Source organism: Hypanus sabinus, chromosome 1 (assembly GCF_030144855.1).
Source record: "Hypanus sabinus isolate sHypSab1 chromosome 1, sHypSab1.hap1, whole genome shotgun sequence".
NCBI lineage: Eukaryota > Metazoa > Chordata > Chondrichthyes > Myliobatiformes > Dasyatidae > Hypanus > Hypanus sabinus.
The window spans coordinates 149,712,454-149,735,943 of NC_082706.1; the positions used below are offsets into that span (position 1 = coordinate 149,712,454).

At 38.9% G+C, this 23,490-nt stretch overlaps 1 protein-coding gene across 1 annotated transcript in view; it reads left to right on the forward strand.

Annotated features, from left to right (window-relative positions):
- Positions 1-1,451: 1,451 nt before the first annotated feature.
- Positions 1,452-23,490, forward strand: part of calb1 (calbindin 1) — a 37,472-nt gene continuing 15,433 nt past the window's right edge. The window contains exons 1-6 of the mRNA XM_059978916.1: positions 1,452-1,566; positions 1,977-2,053; positions 3,529-3,603; positions 5,308-5,388; positions 7,585-7,641; positions 22,289-22,366. Of these exons, the coding sequence (XP_059834899.1) occupies positions 1,479-1,566; positions 1,977-2,053; positions 3,529-3,603; positions 5,308-5,388; positions 7,585-7,641; positions 22,289-22,366 (456 nt within the window). The 5' untranslated portion in view covers positions 1,452-1,478. The remainder of the gene's footprint in view (positions 1,567-1,976; positions 2,054-3,528; positions 3,604-5,307; positions 5,389-7,584; positions 7,642-22,288; positions 22,367-23,490) is intronic.

The window sequence follows — 23,490 nt, forward strand, 5'->3', positions numbered from 1 at the left end:
TGCGCTCCATAAGTTGCACAGGATACCTGCACAGAATACTGCGGGTGTACGGCCAGGAATCCAAACACCGAAGTGATACCGGAATATAAAGAGTTAAAATTATATGGGCCAGTTACATAAAATGATGTTTTATTCCCTTAGGTTTAGAAGATTAGTTGAATTGTATGATTGAGGCTTTAAACTGTTTTGAAACGTTAGAGGCGGCGAAATTGTTTTCAGTTGGAGAATCTACAAAAAGGAAGCGCAATGTGCAAACTGCAACTAGATCATTCAAAAATGAAAGCAGGAAGCACGTTTTCCACAAAGGAAAATGGATATCCAGAACTTGTTCGTCAAAAGGCAGTTAAAATAATCGACGCAGCCGTCATTAGATCGGTGACTGGCAACAGAGTACAGGGACCTGGAATAACAGCAAGAGAAGACTGCTGCGAGATTGAATGAATGGTTTAACAGGCTGAAGGAGCTCAGTGTCGTTCTCCCGTTTCTTCATGTCCCCAAAGCAACATTTGTTGCTATTTCCTCAGATCTGTTTAGGAGGCTGGTAACCCGGAACGCTAAATCTTCTCTGCCCATTGATGCTGACGGACCTGCTAAGTATTTCCATCCTTATTTTTATTCCCTCTCAATATTACTTTCGGGGTGGGGGGGGGGGGAGAGAGAGAACAGTGCCAGTAAATGATTAACTGAAATTAAGATTGTCATTCTGCTCCGAACGTTCACCTCATCAACACACGTGCAAGAATGATCCATCATTTCTTTATTGTACACGAAAAACGGCGAGAAATTGTTACCCCTGTGCGCATTTGAAGAATAATTGTTCAGATGCAAGGTTCTTTGTGCATGAATTAAATACTTAATAAAATGCATTATTTCCCTCTCCCAATTATGTAATGATATCGTTTCCTCTTGCTCTCCAGTAGAGAATCCCAATAGTAAACGGAATATATTCCTTATTTCTTTGAATTTAATATTATTCGCCCTTTCCCACATGCAGAGTGAACGTGGTAAATAGTTAATCTCTGTGCTTTCCTGAGCAGTAAGTGGTTACTGCTGGCAGCGCCGCCCACCCTTGTGCATAATAGTAAACAATCAAATGCGTCCTCCTCTGTTCCCACACACACAGTCAATAGTTACTAATAGGCATTGCTCTTTTTTTTAATCTGGAGAAATACCTAAGAAGAATCACATTCCTTTGCATCGATTGCGTGCAGTTAACGAGGCGCGTGTTTACAAACCTTTGCCTCTGCACACTAGTCCATGCTGTGAACGCCCGGCACCTTTCACCTTGGAAGCGGTCCCCTTCCTCTCACCTGCCCGCCGAATGGTAGCCGCCGGGTGGCAATGGCGGCGCGTGCGCAGTGAGCACGGAGGGCTGGGCAATCGCGCACGAGCTGCATTTAGAGGGCGCGAGCCGGCAAGCGTGGCTCAGATTGAAGTTGGCAGAGTGCGGCTCCAAACCTCCGGCGCACCAAGCGACCATGGCGGACATGCACAACCTTTACCTGCAAGGGATTGAAGACTCGACCTCGCAGTTTTTGGAAATTTGGCACCACTATGATAATGCTGGTAATTCTGACTTTCTGCGAAAGAACATTGAATTGGTCCGTGTGGTATTGTTTAAGATGAAAGCTTTTATATCTGTTCACAAGAACTTCCATCCAATTGTGCATAATATTTGAACAAATGTTTTTATAAAAATTGATGAAATATCTGTATTTTTAGAAGTCAAATTCTAAAATGGAAATTGGATTAAGTGAGTAATATATCCAATTCTAACTTGATTGGGGTTGGTAAATGCAAATAACCACGGCAGCGTAGGTGAAGGGTACAATCTGGGGAGAGCTAATGGAAATGTGGGGAGAAGCGAATGGAATGACACTAGGACCGATAAGCGGTTTTGATCTGGGGGCAGGGGACAATGTATGACTCCAAGTACGAAACTTTATTATAAATAAAAGTGTGGCTTACTATTTTAGGTCATGGTTATATTGATGGGAGAGAACTGCAAAACTTCATTGGAGAACTCCAACAAGCTCGAAAAGGCGTTGGCTTAGTAAGTGTTAAATAACAACGACAATGGAATAAACTCATGTAGAACCGAATTATAGTGGCCGAAGAACAGAATTCAATCGGTAATAAACTAGCTGTCAATTTATTAATGTCTGGATTTTGCATTCTTGGGATGACTTTTTGGACAGTTTACAGATGCAAAAACCAAATACCTGTAGAAACTATTTCCGCTTCTGAAAGAGATAAGAAATGCAAAAGTGAATTAAATTGTTTATTATTCCCGCGAGCTTCCTCGGTGGTTTCACTAATGTATCTGTCGGAAATGCCCAAGCATCGGGCAGAACATTTAACAATTGATTGCATTGGGACTCTTGATTCCATCCAAGATCTGCTACCTTTCTCCCTTAACCAGGCGCAAATAGTGAGATCTGGTTGAGCCACAAATTAATGGCTATTCTTTCTCTCTGGCTCCACCTCAGGCAGTTTTTAGATTGAGTCGCTTCTGCCGAAATTCGTGAGTTTCATTCACTCGGTGTTTGAAAGGCAATTACATGTAAAATACTTGCACACCATATGTAATCCAATATAGTTTACTTGGGAGGCTTGTTTTCCTCGTAATTAAAGAACTTACGATACTGTTTATAAATTAATGAAATGTTAGCTCACAATGATATTCTACGTATCAGCAGGTTGCTAACAGTGAAACACGATTATATAAATTACTAAGATCTATCACAGATGTGATAGATACCGTAGTGACAAAAGTTGGCCGATTGCTACGCCGCTGTTTCCTTGACTACGGGCTTCTTGTAAAAGGGTACGCGGGCATTATTACTGATATTGCCTGACGACGGATCTCACTGGTGGCAATTATGGACCACTGTGTAATACTCCTAAAATGCTCTAGTTTTGATTACTATCTCTAATTCTTGATACGCTCTTCTGTCCTTTATGAGCATTTGTTTTATTTCCCTGAAAATAATTATAATATACAATAGGTAATCTGGGATAGGTCTCAACTACGGTAATGGGCAATAAGTTCGTGGGTTAATTACAAATTAAAGGGAATGTTCCTCTGAGGAGTGACGTACAGCAATATTCACAAATTAAACTTTTAAGAAAATCAGTTCTGCATATAATGGTGTAATATTGAGCATTCACAAGCAATATGGATTTAGTTAACTCGAAGATTTTGATGTAAAGTAAGACATTAATCGCTGCAATATGTAAATAAACAAAGTGCTTATTGTAAATCAAAATCCTGTGAATGTTAGAGTACTAAAATAAAATCAGTCCTGAATATGCTGATTGACTTACGGTTTCGAACGTTTTCTGCTTTCTGTATTTTAGAATGTTTTGCTGATTTCATTTTACATTATGTAACTATCCGCAGCACCAGAAAGCGTTGTCATCCATATTTCTTTATAGTGCTGGAAAGTGTACTTGTGTGTTCTGCTGTGCTAAAGGCGAGAATCTTGTAGGAATGTTCAGTAACAGCGCTAACATGATCAATTCTAGGAATTGTCTGATGAAGTGAAAGCCCTCGTGGAGAAGTATGATCAGAGTGCTGATGGAAAAATCCAACTGGCAGATGTAAGAATCTCCATTTGCATTAACTTTATCACATTTAATATAATCTAGTTTAGGAAAGATTTTTTGGAGAAATTTGGCACTTTGGCTTGTTATTATCTGCACTTTTTAATATTAGTACAAAAGGATCAATTTGTGGGGGTGGTGATTTACCATTTGCGAAGTATTAACTTTCCTTATTGCATTGTCAACAGGTATGTGATAGAATGGCACGGAGAAATAAAAACACCCAGGAGAACTCTTGTATGAATCCTGATTTTAAACATTTAAATGAATCTGCTATTTCAGATTTAGAAGTTCTTTTCTCACTTTCACTTTTGGCGAAGTTGACTTAATGTGAAGCCTGCAAAACAATAAGCTCCAGAAATATTCATTGAAAGCTCATCAAAAATTTATGAATCAGCAGCTTGATAGTTTAGTAAGTTAGATTGGAAAGAAAATTATATTTTGCCTGTAATTTAATTTATTATATTCTTGAGTCAATTCAGCAGCAGAAGTGTTGTCCATAAGAGATGAATTCCACTTTTAAGGCTGAGCCAACCTGGACATAATTGTAGTTGGATGCAGAATATTTTTGGAAATGATCTTAATAGCTGATCCCTCATCTGTGCCCTTTGAGAGGCAATACAATTTTGTCAAAAGAGTTCTAAAGAAGAAATATAACCAGTAAACTTAACATAGTCTTTTAAACACATTAGAGTATCAAATTAAAAACTTTTCATAGATTGATATTGATTCGAAGAAAATTACCTGTGTCAGAAGAAACAGTTTCAAAATCCATTTTCAATTTAAGTTTAAATCAAAAGCTAAGTGGGATTTATCCACAATAATAAGAATGGTTGAAACAAAAGCAATTATTCTGCAGCAGTCATAATGCAAAAAAACTAATGTTTTCATATTTACTTTATTCTGTTTCAACTATAATTTCTATCAATACTTGAGGAATTTACAAAGCTCTTCTGTGCAAAATGAAAATTAGTTTAAATGATAGGAATTAAATAACATTATACATGCTTTTGCATCACAATCTATTCTTGTTCTGTGGTTATTAAAGTAAATTTAACAATTCACAACTGAATGTCAAGTGATGACTTAAATAATATCATGATGGAAGTGCATGAGTGTGTGCTTCCTAGATCAGCTGTGTTGCCAAGACAATACAACAACTCTTCAGTATATGCCAGTCATGACTGGCTAAATAAATTCTTCAGTGTAACAATGATTATGATGTATTGAAACCATCCAGTCCTGCTAAAAGGTCTCAGCCTGAAACGATGACAGTGCTTTTTTCCATCGATGCTATTTGAACTGCTGAGTTCCCCCAACATCTTGCATGCATTGCTTGGTTCATACTTGGTAATCTGGGAAGATCAGGAGTCAATCTGTGTAGGGATGCTAAAAGTGCCTTAAGTGAAAGGAGAGCCTATCTGCAGGCTGACAAATTCTTGAAGCTTGCAAGTTTAACCAATGACTTAATCAAAATGTATTTAGATTTCCCTTTTCTTTCCTGATTACTGATGCATGGTAGCTGAAAGCTAGAGTAATTGTTTATCATCTAGTAATGATAAGAGGAAGGCACAAAAGCATAGCAGGAGATTGGGGAATTAATTTGTAATAGGATTCTCTTTTTTAAAAAAGATAAAATATTAATCAGTAATGTCAATGATGAGTTAGAAAACAGTGTTAACCAGTATATTATTTTTCTAGCTTCTTCAGATTCTGCCAACAGAAGAAAACTTCTTCTTGTTCTTTCGGCAACAATTAAAATCAAGCACAGAATTTATTGAGGTATCCATGTCCTTATCCAGTGATTGATAGAAATCAGATGGTCACTCTAATCATATTTTAGAATATATTTGCTCAGTAGAAGTTCAATATTGTTTGCTTTCCAAAATCTAGATATTATCACTCCACAATACTCAAAATATTTTTTGAAATATTTAAGTTACTTGTATTAAAAAGTGTTTTGAGTGATGCTTGAATTTTTATAGATGTTATAATAAAGTATGCAACAATATATCATAAATTTGAATTAAAACATGCCTGTGTGAAATATCTACCTATGAGACATTTATTGGAATTGTGAAATAAATTACTTGGCATCTTTGCTATAAATTATACAGTTTTATTTTCATATCATGAATATATAAAGATTTTTGTGTTTTATACACTATTAATAGTCAATTATTGAGGTTTTATGCTATTTTAATGGTGCAAAATAAGGTATTTTTGCTCAAGATAACTGTACACAAAATCTTAACATAATTTTTGTATTTGGTGATTTTTTTTGCTACTACATGAAACTGCTTAAAACTAATTGTAGCATTGGCAAAAATAGAACATTTTTGCATGCTTGGTAATATTGACTGATCCTGTACAGACAAAAATCGAAAGGAATGTCAAGATGCAGGAACAATACCAAGATTGGAATATATACTGGAATATAATATACATATAATATAATACACTGGAATTTAGAAGGATGAGAGGGGATCTGATTGAAGCATAAGATTATTAAGGGATTGGACACACTGGAGGCAGGAAGCATGTTCCCGCTGATGGGTGAGTGCAGAACTAGAGGCCACAGTTTAAGAATAAGGGGTAGGCCATTTAGAACAGAGATGCGGAAAAACTTTTTCACTCAGAGAGTGGTGGATATGTGGAATGATCTGCCCCAGAAGGCAGTGGAGGCCAAGTCTCTGGATGCATTCAAGAGAGAGTTGGATAGAGCCCTTATAGATAGCGGGGTCAAGGGATATGTGGAGAGGGCAGGAATGGGGTACTGATTGTGTATGATCAGCCATGATCACAGTGAATGGCTGTGCTGGCTAGAAGGGCCAAATGGCCTACTCCTGCACCTACTGTCTATTGTCTATATGCAGTCACTAAAAAAAGTTTTGCAGTGATAAGTTTTAAATCAAATCTGATCCCAAGTATTTGTAAGCAAGGCTCTAGTTTGGGGCAGTGAAACTGAGAGATTGGCATGCAATACTGAGTTGGAGCAGGTCAGGATATCTGAGACTTTTAGGAAATGTATAGTTTTAATGCTGTTGGTTTACATTTTATCAAAGCCTATAATGGGTAGAAATTTAAATTTGAGGCTTGAGTAGCATTGAACAGGGTGGTGCCAGGCAGATAATAACTTGATCTCTTTGGGGATGGAGAAACACATGTCACAGGCATGAAAAATGTTCTGACATTTCTCTATCACCTTCTGGCAGGCAACTCTATAAAATACTAGCAGCAGCAGGAGAGCAGCACGATGATTTTCTCAAAAGTATGGATGCAACTTGTATGAGCCAGCAAACAAATTTGTATTAAATTGAGTATTGCAAACAGTCTGGTTATCAAACTATAAAAAGGATATTATTTCACTGGAGAGGGTGCAGAGGAGAATCGCTAAAGATGTCTGGTATGGAATGCCTCAGCTATGAGGAGGGACTGGAAGCACTGGGTTTGCTTTCCTTGGAATGCAGGAGGGGGCAGCCTGAGTAAGAAGCGAAGATAGAATACTAAGAAACTTTGTCCCAGAATGGAGTCACATAAACTACAGAATATATACTTGAGATAAAGAGTAATAGTGGATCAATAGAAGCTTTTTAAGCTCTGAGCATGGTCACAATCTGAAATGCACTGTCAAAGAAGACAGTGGAACCAGGTCATCAGGCAGCATTTAAATTATCTGGATGGGCATCTTAATCACTAGGGCAATGGAAAACTACAGACCAAGTACTGTTAAGTATGATTAGTAGAAATGGATACTTGATAATTAGCATGGACAAAAACAAAAGGTTTGTGTTTCATTGTATGACCCTAATATTTTAGAGCAAAATCAAAAAAATAAATCTAAATTCATAAAATTTGTTCTGTTTACAAAATTACTGGACAAATATTTAATCTCCTTCAATAAAGGAAAATAAACAAATTGCTATACTTAACGATTGTTGCTTTTTATTACAAATGAGTTAAACTGCTTTTTTTCAGACTTGGCGAAGGTATGATGAAGATCATAGTGGCTTCATAGAGGCAGATGAGCTGAAGGTAAAGGCCAATTGTGCATAAGGTATTATACATGATAATACTGTATTCTAGTATAATGAATATTTTTAATCTGGAGAGCATGACTGCTCATTGGGTACCAAGTGACATGGAGATAATTAAGTTAATAATTGGGGGTGGGAGATAAACAAAACTGGCTTGTAACCTTTCGGGCTGTAGGGTTTCTAATCTCCAGAGCATCCTCAATTCTGTATAGGCTATGGCCTATTATATTTTTGGATCTTGGGTATCTTTACTAAATATGAACAGTGTATAGGCTCACCATTCTCGTGTTGAATTTAGTTGTAACTTTCTAATCCAAATTACTTGCCATTCTCTAGTGAAGCTTCTAGTGCTGGGAACATATCTGCAGTACATTGGTACTTAGTCAATGTTTGTTTACTGGCTGAATTCCCCAGTTACAAAACGGTGCAGTTGTTTGATGTATATGTGTGATTCCAAGGCTATGCATGATACTGAAGAACAATGGTCACTACTGCAGACAAAAATTTGTTTTCAAACCATTTCAAAGTTGCTTCTGGGTAATTTCCAGATGTGCAGACTTTACTTCTCCTGAGTGCTGTGTATAAATAAATTGTGTTTCAATAAACTGGGCAAATTGTTTGCCTCCATGCCCCAGTCTCTCAATTTTATAAGTAGGGAGGTGACGACAACAGCTTGCAGTAGTGCTATGGAATCAGAACTAGTGACTTTTTCTTATTCTTTTTCTTTTGCATCAGTCTTCACTGTGGAAGACACTAGCAGTATGCCTGATGTTGTAATGTGTGTAGTTACTAATTCAAGAGAGAAGGTGCTCACAAAGCTGAAAGACCTAAAGGTACACAAGTCACCCAGACCAGATGAACTGCACCCTAGGGCTCTGAAAGAGGTAGCAATAGAAATGATCGTTCAGAAATCATTGGACCCTGGCATAGTGCCAGAGAACTGGAAATTTGCAAATGTCACTATATTCTTTAAGAAAGGAGGAAGGCAGCAGAAAGGAAATTATAGACCAGTTAGCCCAACCTCAGCGGTTGGGAAGATGTTAGTCAATTGTTAAGAATGAGGTAACGGAGTACTTTGAGTACTTGGTGATACAGGACAAAATAGTACAAAGTCAGCATGGTTTTCTTCAGGGAAAATACTGTCTGACGAACCTGTGGGAATTCTTTGAGGAGATTGAGGATAGATAAAGGGGATGCAGTTGATGTTATATATTTGGACTTTCAGTAGGCGTTTGACAAGGTGACACACATGAGGCTGCTTACCAAGTTAAGAGCCTATGGTATTACAGGAAAGTTACTAACATGGTCAGAGCATTGGCTGATTTGTAGGAGGCAGCGAGTGGGAATAAAAGGATAATTTTCTGGTTGGGTACCAGTGACTAGTGGGGTTCCACAGGAGTTGGTGTTGTCACCACTTGTTTTTATGCTGCATATCACTGATTTAGATGATGGAATAGATGGCTTTCTTGCCAAGTTTGTGTCAGGAATGCAGCCAGATGGACCCAAACGCAGGACGCAGACACTGAAGTACTAGGGGGAGGACAGGATGGGGATACCATGGCATTTAAGGGTAGAGCTGGGGTTCAGGTAGATAGAGTTCAGACAGGCAGAGCGGAGCGGGCTCCCGGGGTTCAGGGAGGCAGAGCGGAGCAGGTCCCCGGGGTTCAGGCAGACAGGTCTAGGTGGCTAGATAAGCTGGCGGAGAGCCCTCCCTGGATGGGCCGCATATTTTCTGTGTAGAGACGCCTCCCAGGTGGAAACACCGGAGGCCTGGGCAAGACGCGAACCCCTAGGTGGGTGTGGGGCACAATCCCAGGGTTCGGGCGGAAGAGGAGGACGGGGCAGAACCCCTGCCAGGTAGCGGCAGGTCGGCCGGACAACAGCCATGATAGCAGGAAAATTGGGAAAGGCCGGCAGACAGCACGACCACGTGAACAAAACAAACGAGCAGAGAAGCAGGACCAGTGCATGGGAAGAAAGGTGGAGGAGAGACCAACCTGGTAGTACTGGTACGGGGCAGAGAAGCACGATGAGGAGTAGATCTGAGCCCGGGCAGGATAACAGAATGCAGAGAAGGGTTCGGAGCCGGTGGAGAGCAGGAAACAGGGTAAAACGACCACCCGCCTGGTCCCGGTCCCAAGGGCCCTTAAAAAAACCTGCAGCTCAATGAGTTACAGGTGTGTCTCCTTGACCAGGAGGGTCCCAACTAGATCACGGGTGACAGGAGGGACAACCACAGGACCAGGAGTGCAGAGCCCCCGGACCGGATCAAGACCCGGAACGTGGATTATGGACCAGACCGGACTGGACCCTGACATTTTGCAAATGATATGAGGATTGGTGGAAGAGTAGGTAGTGTTGAGGAAACAGGTAGGATGCAGATGGCCTTAGACCGATTAGGAGAATGGGCAAGAAAGTGGCAAATTAAATACAATGTTGGAAAATGCATGGTCATGCACTTTGGTAGTAGAAATAAATGTGCAGACTATTTTCTAAATGGGGAGAAAATTCAGGAATCTGAGATGCAGAGGGACTTGGAGAGTCCTTGTGCAGAATACCCTGAAAGTTAACTTGCAGGCTGAGTCGGTGGTGAGAAAAGCCACATTAGACTTTATTTCAAGAGGTCTAGAATATAAGAGCAAGGATATGATGCTGAGGCTTTATAAGGCGCTGGTGAGACCTCACCTTGCATATTGTGAACAGTTTTGGGGCCCTCATCTTAGAAAAGACGTGCTGACATTGGAGAAGGTCCAGAAAACGTTCCAGGAATGAAAGGGTTATCATGAGTAATGTTTGATGGGTCTGTACTCACTGGAATTTAGAAGGATTGGTGGGGGGGAATCTCATACAATGTAGATGTGGAAAGGATGTTTCCCATGATGGGAGAGTCTGGGACAAGAGGTCACAGCCTCAGGATAGAGTGGCACCCTTTCAAAACAGAGATGCAGAGAAATTTCTTCAGCCAAAGGGTGGGGAATTTGTGGAATTTATTGGCACAAGCAGCTGTGGTAGCCAGGTCATTGGATGTATTTAAGGCAGAGATTGATAGGTTCTTGATTGGCATGGCATCAAAGGTTACAGGGAGAAGGCCAGGAACTGGGGTTGAGGAGGAGGAAAAAAAAATCATACATGATTGAATGGGAGAACAGACTTGATGGGTCAGATGGCCTAATTCTGCTTCTATGTCTTGTGGTCTAAATTCAGATCTATACTACTTCAGGCTTTTACTGCTCAGATGGAATTTTCTCTGCTTAACTGATTTACTGCAATTATAAATAATCTAATAGTTGCAACATAACTTCCTGCGCAGAAATCCTCACAACTGAAATTCCTAGCAATAATCAAGCACAGTACTTCCCTGAAGCTGGTTACTATTCATCTAGTTTATACTGTAAAATTCACTTTCCATCCCATATGTATTCATGCCAATACAATATAGAATGCTTCAGATGCTGGGAGTCCACAATAAAAGCTGAACAAAAGCCAAATACACCAAGCTGGTCAGGTAGCATATGTGGATTGATTGAGTTAGCATGAGCTGTGAGGCAGTAGCTACACCACTGCCCTGCACGTGACAGAAATGGAGAACAGAGGCAAATCCACTCCCAGTTGGCACCATTCTCCTTTATCATAGAAACATAGAAAATAGTTGCAGGAGTAGGCCATTTGGCCCTTCGAGTCTGCACCACCATTAAGTATGATCATGGCTGATCATCCAACTCAAAACCCTGTACCTGCTTTCTCTCAATACCCCCGATCCCTTTAGCCACAAGGGCCATATCTAACTTCCTCTTAAATATAGCCTCAACTGTTTCCTGTGGCAGAGAATTCCACAGATTCAATACTCTCTGTGTGAAGAAGTTTTTCCTCATCTCGGTCCTAAAAGGCTTCCCCTTTATCCTTAAACTGTGACCCCTCTTTCTGGACTTCCCCAATATCAGAAACAACCTTCCTGCATCTAGCCTGTCCAATCCCTTTAGAATTTTATATGTTTCAATAAGATCCCCCCTCAATCTTCTAAATTCTAGTGACTATAAGCCTAGTCGATCCAGTCTTTCTTCATATGAAAGACTGCCATTCCAGGAATCAATCTGGTGAACCTTCTCTGTACTCCCTCTATGGCAAGAATGTCTTTCCTCAGATTAGGGGACCAAAACTGCACACAATATTCTAGGTGCAGTCTCACCAAGGCCTTGTACAACTGCAGTAGAACCTCCCTGCTCCTGTACTCAAATCCTTTTGCTATGAATGCCAACATACCATTTGCCTTTTTCACCGCCTGCTGTACCTGCATGCCCACCTTCAATAACTGGTGTACAATGACACCCAGGTCTCGTTGCATCTCCCCTTTTCCTAATCGGCCACCGTTCAGATAATAATCTGTTTCCCTGTTCTTGCAACCAAAGTGGATAACCTCGCATTTATCCACATTAAATTGCATCTGCCATGAATTTGCCCACTCACCAAACCTATCCAAGTCACCCTGCAACCTCCTCACAGCTAACACCACCGCCCAGCTTCATGTCATCTGCAAACTTGGAGATGCTGCATTTAATTCCCTCATCTAAATCATTAATATATATTGTAAACAACTGGGGTCCCAGCACTGAGCCTTGCAGTACCCCACTAGTCACTGCCTGCCATTCTGAAAAGGTCCCGTTTACTCCCACTCTTTGCTTATCAGCGTTATCAGCTTATCAGAGTTAAATTCATTCATATTCAACAACTTCAATGTCACACACTTTCTCCATGGAGCTTATCCAACACCAAACTGTGCATTTCTTTTCAGTGAGCAATCCCATTTTAAGACCTAAGCAGGACTCCTCCCTTGCTATATTTTTTTTATATTGTATCAATAAAAAGCTATCAGTATTTGTGTTGCTTCCTGCACATTTCAGATTTTGAACACTTTAGTTTTCCTACCAATTATTCATGCTGTCCCCACTTTCACATAACCCATTTCTGCTTCTTCTTTCCTTTTCTGACTTTTCTACCTCTGTCAGCAGATAGATAGTGTCAGTAAGTATTATAATCCCTGCTACTCCTTCAGTTTTTCTGCTTCTTAAAAGGATTCTATTTCATTAATCCCAATTTCTCTTGTGTTTTGTCTCTTCTAAAGAGCAAGCATTGGTAAAGAGTGAGATGGGAAAGCAGAATTTAAAAACAGGCATGTTAGCAGAAAGCCAACATGGGTTCAGAAAGGGGAAATCGCGTTTTACTAATATGCTGGAGTTCTATGAAGAAGCAACTAAAACTTATGATAGCAATAGAGCAGTTGATGTTATTTACTTGAACTTTCAGAAGGCTTTTGAAAAGGTACCCTACAAGAGGTTAATAATCAAATTATAGGAGGTAGGGATTCAGGTAAGCTGTGTGACTGCAAGCTGATTTAGCTCAAAAACAGAAAACAAAGTTATGGTGAGAGGAACATTTTCACTCATAGAAGATGTTAAAAGTGGGGTTCCGCAGGGATCAGTTTTGGGCCTGCTGCTGAATTTTAATTTGCATTAATGATTTGGATAAGCACATAACAAATAAGCTAGTAAAGTTTGCAGATGATACAACATTGGGGAGTCGGGCTAATAACACTCAGGCAGTAGAATCACTACAGTTAGAACTAAAAAACCAGATGTGAGCAGAGAAGTGGCAGATGAAAGTTAATGTCAGTAAATGTAAAATATTGCATACAGGAAGTAGAAATATTAGATACAAATATGCAATGGGGGGTGGGGATCTTGAGTTAGAAAGTGCACTGTATGAGACTAATTTGGGTGTCCTAGTGGAATCATCATTATCAACAACTAGACAATATACAGAAGCGATTAGGAAGACTAACAGAATGTTGAGCTATGTAATTCGCTCAGTGGTGTTCAAGTCTAGAGATGCTCTCCTTGAGCTGTATAATGCACTTGTGAGGCCACACCTTGAGAACTGTGTACAATTTTGCTCTCCATATTTTGTGATGCATATGAAGGCACTTGAAAAGAGTTCAGAGAAAAACGATTAGACTATGCATTGTATGATCAATGAAGAAAGATTGAAAACATTAAATTTTTTAGCTTAAGTAGATGTTGAATGAGAGGAGACATGATAGTAGTGTTCAAAATCATTAAGGGTCTAAGTAAAGTGGATGCCAGCAGCTACTTCAAAATTAATCTATTAATGAGGACACTGGGCCATAGGTGGAGACTGTCTAAAGGGAGATTTCAGACTAACATTAGGAAGCATTTCTTTACAGAGCTGTGGACATGGAATAAACTACCTAATTGTGTAGTTGAGAGTAGTACCTTTTTTTAAAACAAAACTTCCAAATTTAAGCTCTAGTTATTTCAACACAGTATGCATATAGAAAGTTGGCAAGCGATATTGTGCTGAATGGCCTTTTCTCAAAGCTTTCTAATGCTCAAATTAGAACAAATGCTTTTAAGACTCTTTCATTATTTATGGTTTCCCCTTCTACCATTGATAACAGGATTTCCCCTCTTGTTTCATAAACTCTGGTCTCGCCCATTCCCCTCACGGACATAACAAGCATAAGGTTCTCACTGTGCTCTTTCACTGCACCTGCCTTTTCATTCTGCAGATCATCTTTCATAATTTTCACTACTTTCAATTGAATTCCACTGCCAGACCCATCTCACACTACTTCCAGCATTGTGGAGGGACTATTCCTTGCACAACTTCCTGGCCTGGTCTTCCATCTCCACTAACCACTCTTGAATTTATGATTTGCTACTCTTATTTCTCATCTTTCTACTATAGAGACCCAAATACTCTTTCCACATGAAGCAGTAATTTGCTTGCATATTTTCCCAGTTTGGTGTATTTCATTTGGTGATCATGATGTGGTCATCTTGACATTGCAAAAACCAGCCATAGATTTGGAGTCCTGTTTTGCAGAATGCTTTCATTAAATCTGAGGTTAATCATAAACTTGCAGTTACCTGTCACTTTAATTCGGTTCCAAACCTATCCTGAACTGTCTTCAGTCTTCCACATTGTTGCAAAGATGCCCAACGTGAGACTTGGGGACAGGACCATCTCTTCTATCTGAGCATGTAGACATCCTAGGGATTTGATGCATTGAACAATTTCAGGGGAACAGGCAAGACTTATTTTACTCTCCAAAGATACAGCTATTTTTCCCCAGTCTAATAGCTGGCGGCACCTCTATTTTCTTAGGAGTTTGCAGAGATTTGGAATGACATCCAAAACTTTGACAAACTTCTATAGCTGAGCAGTGAAAAGTATATTGACTGGCTGCATCAAAACATGGTATGGAAGCACCAATGCCTGGGAACGGAAAATCCTACAAATCATTACGGGTTAAGTCCTCCTAACCACTGAGCACATCTACATGGAGTGTTGTTGCAGGAAAGCAACATTTGTCATCAGAGACCCCTTACCATCCAGGTCATGCTCTCTTTTTATTGCTGCCATCAGGAAGAAGGTACAAGAGCCTTAGGACTCACACTACCAAGTTCAGGAACAGCTACTACTCCTCAACTATCAGGCTGTTGAACAAAAGAGGATAACTTCACTCAATTTGATATGTTCCCACAACCAATGGAATCTTCATCTCACGTTCTTGATACTTGATGCTTTTGTCTTCTGCTCTTTGGTTGAATGCCCAAGTTGGGCAGTCTTTCATTGATTCTGCAATGATTATTATTCTGTAGGTTTATTGAGTATGCCCTCAAGGTAACAAATCATAAGGTTGTATATGGTGACATAAATGTACATTGATAATAAGTTTACTTTGAACTTTGCTGCATTATCGTGGTAAAGAGTTGATTCCAACCAGTGGTCCACTACAGATGCAAACCCATTGCAGGCTGGGTCAAGTAACGCTCAATCATAGTTTGATCTATCTTGTTGCAATATTGCACCTACTTTCTAACAAGGTTCCCTCTGCGGTGTGACTAGCTTGCTGGCAAATGGAAAGCAGTTCAGTCCATGTTACCATTCTGCCACAACAAGGTAACTTCAGCCTCAGTCATTCCGCTGCAATATGCAAACACACATTCAACTTATCCCAGAAAGCGTATTTCATTTTTCAGGAGCCTTCTATTAGCAGAGCAAGATATTGATAACATTTGCTACTGTTTCCAATAAGCCCATGTAGCCTACAGCTACAAAATGTGTTTTGAAGACCAAGGGCCAAAATTTAGTATAAAACTCAATCTAACAAGCAGCAAAAATCTACACCACTGTGAATGCTTCAGAGACTTGGACCACCTGCAATAATCACTGTATATGTTCTTCTCCCTCTTTCTCTTTACTATGTCACTGGAGATCTGGCACAAAGACTACCTCCACAGAATCCTCCGAGTCATTCAATTGTACAACACAGAAAAGGGCCTTTTTTTCTTCACACTCATACCAACTTTTTGACCATCTACACTAATCTTATTTGCCTACATCCTTCTAAATCTTGTCTATTTAATTGCCAATCTAAATGCCTCTTAAACATAGTAATTGTATCTGAATCTGCCACCTTCCCTGCCAGTACATTCTATATATCAACCATTCTTTCTGATGTTAGAATAAAGCTTATCCTTCTGATTCCTATTTAAATAATCCTCTGGAACCTGAAACTGGAGCAGAAACAAATCATCCATGACTCTGAGGGTCTGCTGAAAAAGAAGTTATAGACACTACTTTGTGAAAGGTAGTTCACTATTGCCTTTACAATTCAAGCTATGGAACAAAGAAAGATAGATGTGCTCCTAAAGATCACATAATTTCTCATGATATCAAATATTATTGCTGTTCAATCTATAATAATATTCACTTTGTTGTTTTTATTGCTAATTCATTTCTCTCCAAGGGATAGTGAACCATTTTTTATAACAACCAGCACATTTTCTGGCTAGTGTAACTGCAGCCAGCTCATAAATGATAAGATTCATTAAGATTCAATTTACCACGTTCAAATTTGTACTGGTATTGTTTGAATGTAGTCTGCAAAGATATGCAGCTATAAGGTGTATCATTAAAAACAAGAGCAAATGCTTGTTAAATTTGTTTAAAAATGCTCTTTGCATCCTATCAGAACAACCCCATTTACTCTACAGTAAATCAATGAAGATTTTTTTGAACATCTGTTTAATGACATCAAACTCCTTCAAACAGCAATGTGGCTGTGACCTGAAGTTCATCTGGAGGAACAAATGAGATTCTGATTTGCTGTGTGTGCTATATAAAAGATGATATCTCTGATTCAAGCACATTTCCTCATGTCTGTGGAGCAGGTCTTAAACCTAGCCAGAATTTTCTATTTCGGGTACAAACTGAGCCATAGGTGACATTTCCAACTTAAGTTCAGTGCAACACTGAAACTGTGCCAGAGACAAAATGAAACAAAAAGTTGGATAGGCATCACATTCAGAAGTACTTTCAATGTTATAGATGAATATATAGTGACGTCATTATCACGAATTTGTACATAAATACTAGGTGACTGCTAGTTTATGACTAAACATCCACAAGAGGGCAGCAAGCATTTCACTGTCAAAGAGGCCAACCAAATACAAAATATGAATAAAATAGTGTAATATTTCTCTTACTGTCAGGCTTCTATTTCTAGAGTAAATTAAAGATAATTCTGAAGACTGAATTTCCTTATGCTTTTCTTCCTTGTATGTCTGCAGCTGGTACATCAAAATTAATTGAATACAAAAGAAATAAACAACAATATTTTGGGATCAATGGATTCAGTTAATAATAGCTGAATATTTACAGCAAAAAGCTAAGAAGATTTATTAAGATTCAACAGCAAAAAGTTGAACTTTGATCAAATTAAGAATAATTGTGGTTAATAAGGTAAACATTGAGTTTATTATTGGATATATTTCATCTTATTTAAAGCCTCATCAAACTAGCTTATACGTTCAGGAATCTTAATGATTTGGCCTTTATTTCTTAGCAGAAATGCAAATTAAATTAAATTAGTTATATGAATTAATGAAAAATGAAAAAAAAATACTACTTCCTAAGAGGCCGGTGAAAACTTGCAAAACCAAATGCCTTTTTAAAGAGATGGTGATAACAAGTTTTTAAAAAAAATTGTGGGGCAGATCCTGAGAAGAGGATTTATTCACTTAAGTAGCAGGAAGGAAGGGTGTGTTGGGTGAATAATGAAAAAAAATTGGAAATTGATTGGAAATTAAAATAATGGAGGAGGGCAGAGTGTCACAGGACAGAGGGGACTGTCCTGTCACCCTTTCTTTTCACCATCTACACCTTGGACTTCAACTACTGCACAGAGTCTTGCCATCTTCAGAAGTTTTCTGATGATTCTGCCATAGTTGAATGCATCAGCAAGGGAGATAAGGCTGAATACAGGGCTACGGTGGGAAACTTTGTCACAGTGTGAGCAGAATCATCTGCAGCTTAATGTGAAAAAGACTAAGGAGCTGGTGGTGGAACTGAGGAGGGCTAAGGTGCCAGTGACCCCTGTTTCAATCCAAGGGGTCAGAGTAGACATGGTGGAGGATTACAAATACCTGGGGATACGAATGGACAATAAACTGGACTGGTCAAAGAACACTGAGGCTGTCTACAAGAAGGGGCAGAGCCATCTCTATTTCCTGAGGAGCCTGTGGTCCTTTAACATCTGCCGGATGATGCTGAGGATGTTCTATGAGTCTGTGGTGGCCAGTGCTATCATGTTTGCTGTTGTGAGCTGGGGCAGCAGGCCGAGGGTAGCAGACACCAACAGAATCAACAAACTCATTTGTAAGGCTAGTGATGTTGTATGGGTGGAACTGGACTCTCTGACGGTGGTATCTGAAAAGAGGATGCTGTCCAAGTTGCATGCCATCTTGGACAATGACTCCCATCCACTCCATAATGTACTAGTTAGGCACAGGAGTACATTCAGCCAGAGACTCATTCCACCAAGATGCGACACTGAGCATAGGAAGTCATTCCTACCTGTGGCCATCAAACTTTACAACTCCCTCAGAGTGTCAGACACCCTGAGCCAATAGGCTGGTCCTGGACTTATTTCCACTTGGCATAATTAACTTAATATTAAACCATAAATAATTAAATAATGATATATTTTTAATATAGCAATATATTTGTTTAATATTTAGTATATATAGTTTAATATTCTTGCCATAGAGAGAGTACAGAGAAGGTTCACCAGATTGATTCCTGGGATGGCAGGACTTTCATACGAAGAAAGACTGGATCGACTAGGCTTATACTCACTGGAATTTAGAAGATTGACGGGGGGATCTTATTGAAACATATGAAATTCTAAAGGGATTGGACAGGCTAGATGCAGGAAGATTGTTTCCGATGTTGGGGAAGTCCAGAACGAGAGGTCACAGTTTAAGGATAAAGGGGAAGCCTTTTAGGACCGAGATGAGGAAAAACTTCTTCACACAGAGAGTGGTGAATTTGTGGAATTCTCTGCCACAGGAAACAGTTGAGGCCGGTTCATTGGCTATATTTAAGAGGAAGTTAGATATGGCCCTTGTGGCTAAAGGGATCAGGGGGTATGGAGAGAAAGCAGGTACAGGGTTCTGAGTTGGATGATCAGCCATGATGATACTGAATGGCGGTGCAGGTTTGAAGGGCTGAATGGCCTACTCCTGCACCTATTTTCTATGTTTCTATTTCTTCACAATTCTTGGTGCGGCTGTAATGAAACCCAATTTCCCTCGGGATCAATAAAGTATGTATGTCTGTCTGTCTGTACTTAAACATTTAATGTTTCACATCCACGGACAGCCATCAGGAAGGCCTGAAACACATGTTATGTTTTACTCTTTCCAGAAAAGAGGTCAGACTTGATTGTCACTTTATTTCAGGTTTCCAATATATGTACCCTACTACTTTCAAATTAAAATATCACAAGTACCTTAAAGAAACACTGATATAAACAATTAATGTTTCGCTCCAAAACAGCAATGCATGGGTGTTCCCTCATGGTATCATTGCATAGGATCAAGTTAAAACCAGGTTAAAGCAGGATTAATGCCTACAGCAGTTAATTGCACTAAAGGGAGAAAAGAGAAGAGTAAGGATATGCTTAGAAATAGAGAAACAAGAAATTGTAGTTGCTTGAATCTAGAGAAAAAAAAACGTGCTGGAATAATTCAGTAGATCAAACAGGAGGCAAAAGTGTTGCTTGATATTTCAGGCTGAGATTGTGCAACAGCATCAGGACAGACTGAGGGTTGGTATATTAAATTCGGTAGTGGGGGTGGGACAGGAATGGTGAGAGTAGAAGAGGAGGAGACTGATGGAGAGTTGCATGCAAGTGGGTGAGGTAGGAAGAAAGATAACCTGGCTAAAATAGGAAATTAATTGAACATGCAACTTTCCAATTTCAGGTAACCCAGGCTTTCTCTCCCTTTGTTTACCTTTTCCATCCCACCCTCCCCCTTGCACATGGATCTATCTATCCATTATTCCCCCTCTTCATCCAGATCCACCTATCCTTTGATTTTCTGTATTCTGGCCATATTTATTTCTGCTCCATCATTCCTGATACTGTTGTAGGGTCTCATGTATCATATATGCCTCCTCTGATGCCACTTGACCAACTCAGTTCTTCCAGTAATTTATTTAATGACATGTATAGAACTGAACTAATTTACAATGAATAATGAGGGACAGGAGGTTATTAACCTAGAAGGTTGTCATCACAGTGGTCTGATTTGGAACATTTTAATGAAAAAATAACTGGAACTATAAGTTTCAAGAACAGGGACACAATTTACAATTAATACATTTAATTCAGGGGGTTGACTCCAGTGCTGCAAACCGCAAACTAAATAGTGGTTTGAGCATACTTGGGGCTTGAAAAAATGTCTGAAAGTGATGAAAGCAAATTAGGCTTTCAATTGTAGTAAAAAGGTAATATAGAGCTGAAATAGTGAGTTTAATAATTTATAAACTATTGTTGTTACCATATTAAAAATACATGCATATATATTCTGATTACCACTGCAAAAATACTGGACAACTAGTAAAGCTGAAGTAACAATTACAGAAAAATAAAATTCTGAGCTCAATATCCTTCTTCTGTGCTGCAGTCATTTCTAATGATGGTAAAGGATGATCTGAAAGAACTCTAGTCCTAGCTTGTCTGAAGTAGGAAAAGTTTTTGGGAAGATCTTTCTTAGTAGGGTGGGGAGTGTGGAAGTCCTGTCAACAAAAAACCTCATAATCAATTAAAATATAGCCAAGTAGAACTGGGGTATAGTTCAAAATATATGGCAGCCTGAAACTAGTATGATTTATTTAAGTGGACCAGATTTAAGTGCAAAATATATAGGCTCATACCTGTACCCAGCTGGAAGCCTGAGAAAAGTTTATTCATATAGTTTTAGTTTGCTGCAGTATTGAGAGAATATAGCACAACTACAATTAGTGGGCTAGATTCTGATGAAGTTTGGCAGCTATTCCAGAATTTTTGATATCTGATTGTGTCTTGATTCTACAATGTAAACAGGAGTATTTCCTGTTCAGACCAATTAACTTTGCATCTAGCCCCTCAGTACAAGCTCATTTTTTTACAGGTGCTTGCCAGAAGTGAAAATGTGTATTGCTTATTTCCTTTTGCATTTTATTATTACTATTATTATTTTAATTATTTACCAAGATTTTGTGTTTTAAAATAAATGTGCTATTTTTCAATTGTGTAATCTTAATTTTAAAGTAAGTGCTTCAACTATTTCTAAAAGTTCAAGACCATCAGAGATAACACAGGCTGTTAGTCAAGCACTCTGGGGCTGGATCGAAGTTTGTAGCACCTGAGATTTAATTGCCACTTTTTACTTCTGAGTATGACTACAGCGGCATGGCGAGCTGCACATGGCTGTATCGGCTAAGTGCAAGCAAAGGCATCTTGCAGAAGGGGAATCCAAGGAAAGGTTGACTTAAGCAAACTCTAGCTCATTGTTTTCCATATGAGATGTTAAACCAAGGTTTTTTATTAGGCAGATAAAAAAAATCCCAATACACTATATTGATGGCAGGCAATAAAATATTTGTTCCTCCAAGATCACAAATAGATTATTTGGTCATTACATTGTTTTATTTGTGAAGTCTGCTGCAGGTTAACTGGTTCCTTCAGTTGCTGCACTTTCAGTGCTTTAGAACTTTCTGAGGTTGTGAAAGATGGCATATAAATGCAAGTTCTCATTCCATCTCTCACTAGACCTGCTACAGGTATAATTCCAATAGCATGCAGCAACTATTTGCCATTTCTAACAAATACAAACTGTATTTTGATGGCCAGTTCATTATCTAGTGACTGATACACTGGATCAGTCATGGTAGAAATTAGATAAAATTTAAAATCCATCTTTGCTGCGTCAGAATACCTTTGAAGTAACAAACAAGATAAACACTTCCTCCAGCAGCAATGAGTTCACAAAATTTTGATAAACCTATGATATAATCTTCCAAGCCTTAATCAAATCATTCTGGAACCTGTTATGTAAAAAGGCAATAACATAATAGGTTGCTATAACCTGATTATATAAGATTTACTATATTTTTCATATTGTACAGTACGTACAGAATTTGACATTGATCATAAATCACTGAAATTCTTACAAGCTATATTATTAGAATGCATATACAAGATCCTAAAGTTCTGCTATAATCTTCCTGAACAGAGTTTTCTTCGAGATTTACTCAAGAAAGCAAATAGGCCCTTTGATGAAGTGAAGCTGGAGGAGTATACCCTGACTACGGTAAGAGTGAAATCCTAGTAGTTTGCTACTGCAATTGTTTACTGAAAACATTATAATTTGTTATGAGGAACATTCTTGTAATAAGCACGACTACTTTGTTTTCATATTTGAGGAGTATTTGATGGCCCTGGGCCATGTGGTTCTGAGTGGGAATCTCATTGAAAGTTATTGAATGCTGAAAGGCCTGAATACAGTAGATGTGGAGAGGATGTTTCCATCGGTCAGAGAGTATAGGAATCAGAGAGCACAGGCTCGAAATAAAGGGACATGAGGAGAAACATCTTCAGCTTATGGTGGTGAATTTGTAGAATTCATTGTCACAAGTGGCGATGGAGGTCTAATCTCTGGGTGTACTTAATGTAGAAATTCATGGGTTCTTGATTGGTGAAGGGGGTTAAAGGTTACAAGAAGACAGGCATATGGGGTTAAAAAACAGTCATGATTGAATGGCAGAGCAGACTTAAGTCCAAGTGACCTAATTCTGCTCCTATGTCATATGATTTATAGTTTTATGAGGAACTTAATTAATGAAAAGTATCCAAACTACAAAAAATGCAAAAAGTAACAAAAATATATGCACCCAGCTTTTAATAACTTAAACATAAGAATTTCCTGATTGAATAAAAAAAATGAATCAGCATTTTCAAACGAGGTATCAGTTTGTACTAAACTTTAGATCATTGGCATCTAACAATAGACATGTAATTATTAGGGAAAAGTAATGAAGAATAACTGACCCATCCAAGTGCCCAAGGAGAAATGGTACAGCCTCCTCCCCAGGAAATCAGTCTCAAAGAAATAGCTAAAAATTAATTGATTACCTAAGGCAAACACACACAAAATGCTGGAGGAACTCAGCAAGTCAGACAGCACTTACAGAGAGGAATAAATAGTTGACTTTTTGGGCCAACGCCCTTCCTAATGAAGGGAGGATCTGACAGACGGGAAAGGAAGGGAGTGTATGGGGCATGGGGGATAAAGTAAGAAGCTGGGAAGGGATGGGTGTAAGAGATAAAAGTAAGATAAGATAAAACTTTAATTTATCCCTTAAGTAATTATTGTTGCAAGGCTGTTCAGTCAGAAATATATACTTTAAAATACAAAATATAAGCTTTGAGATATGA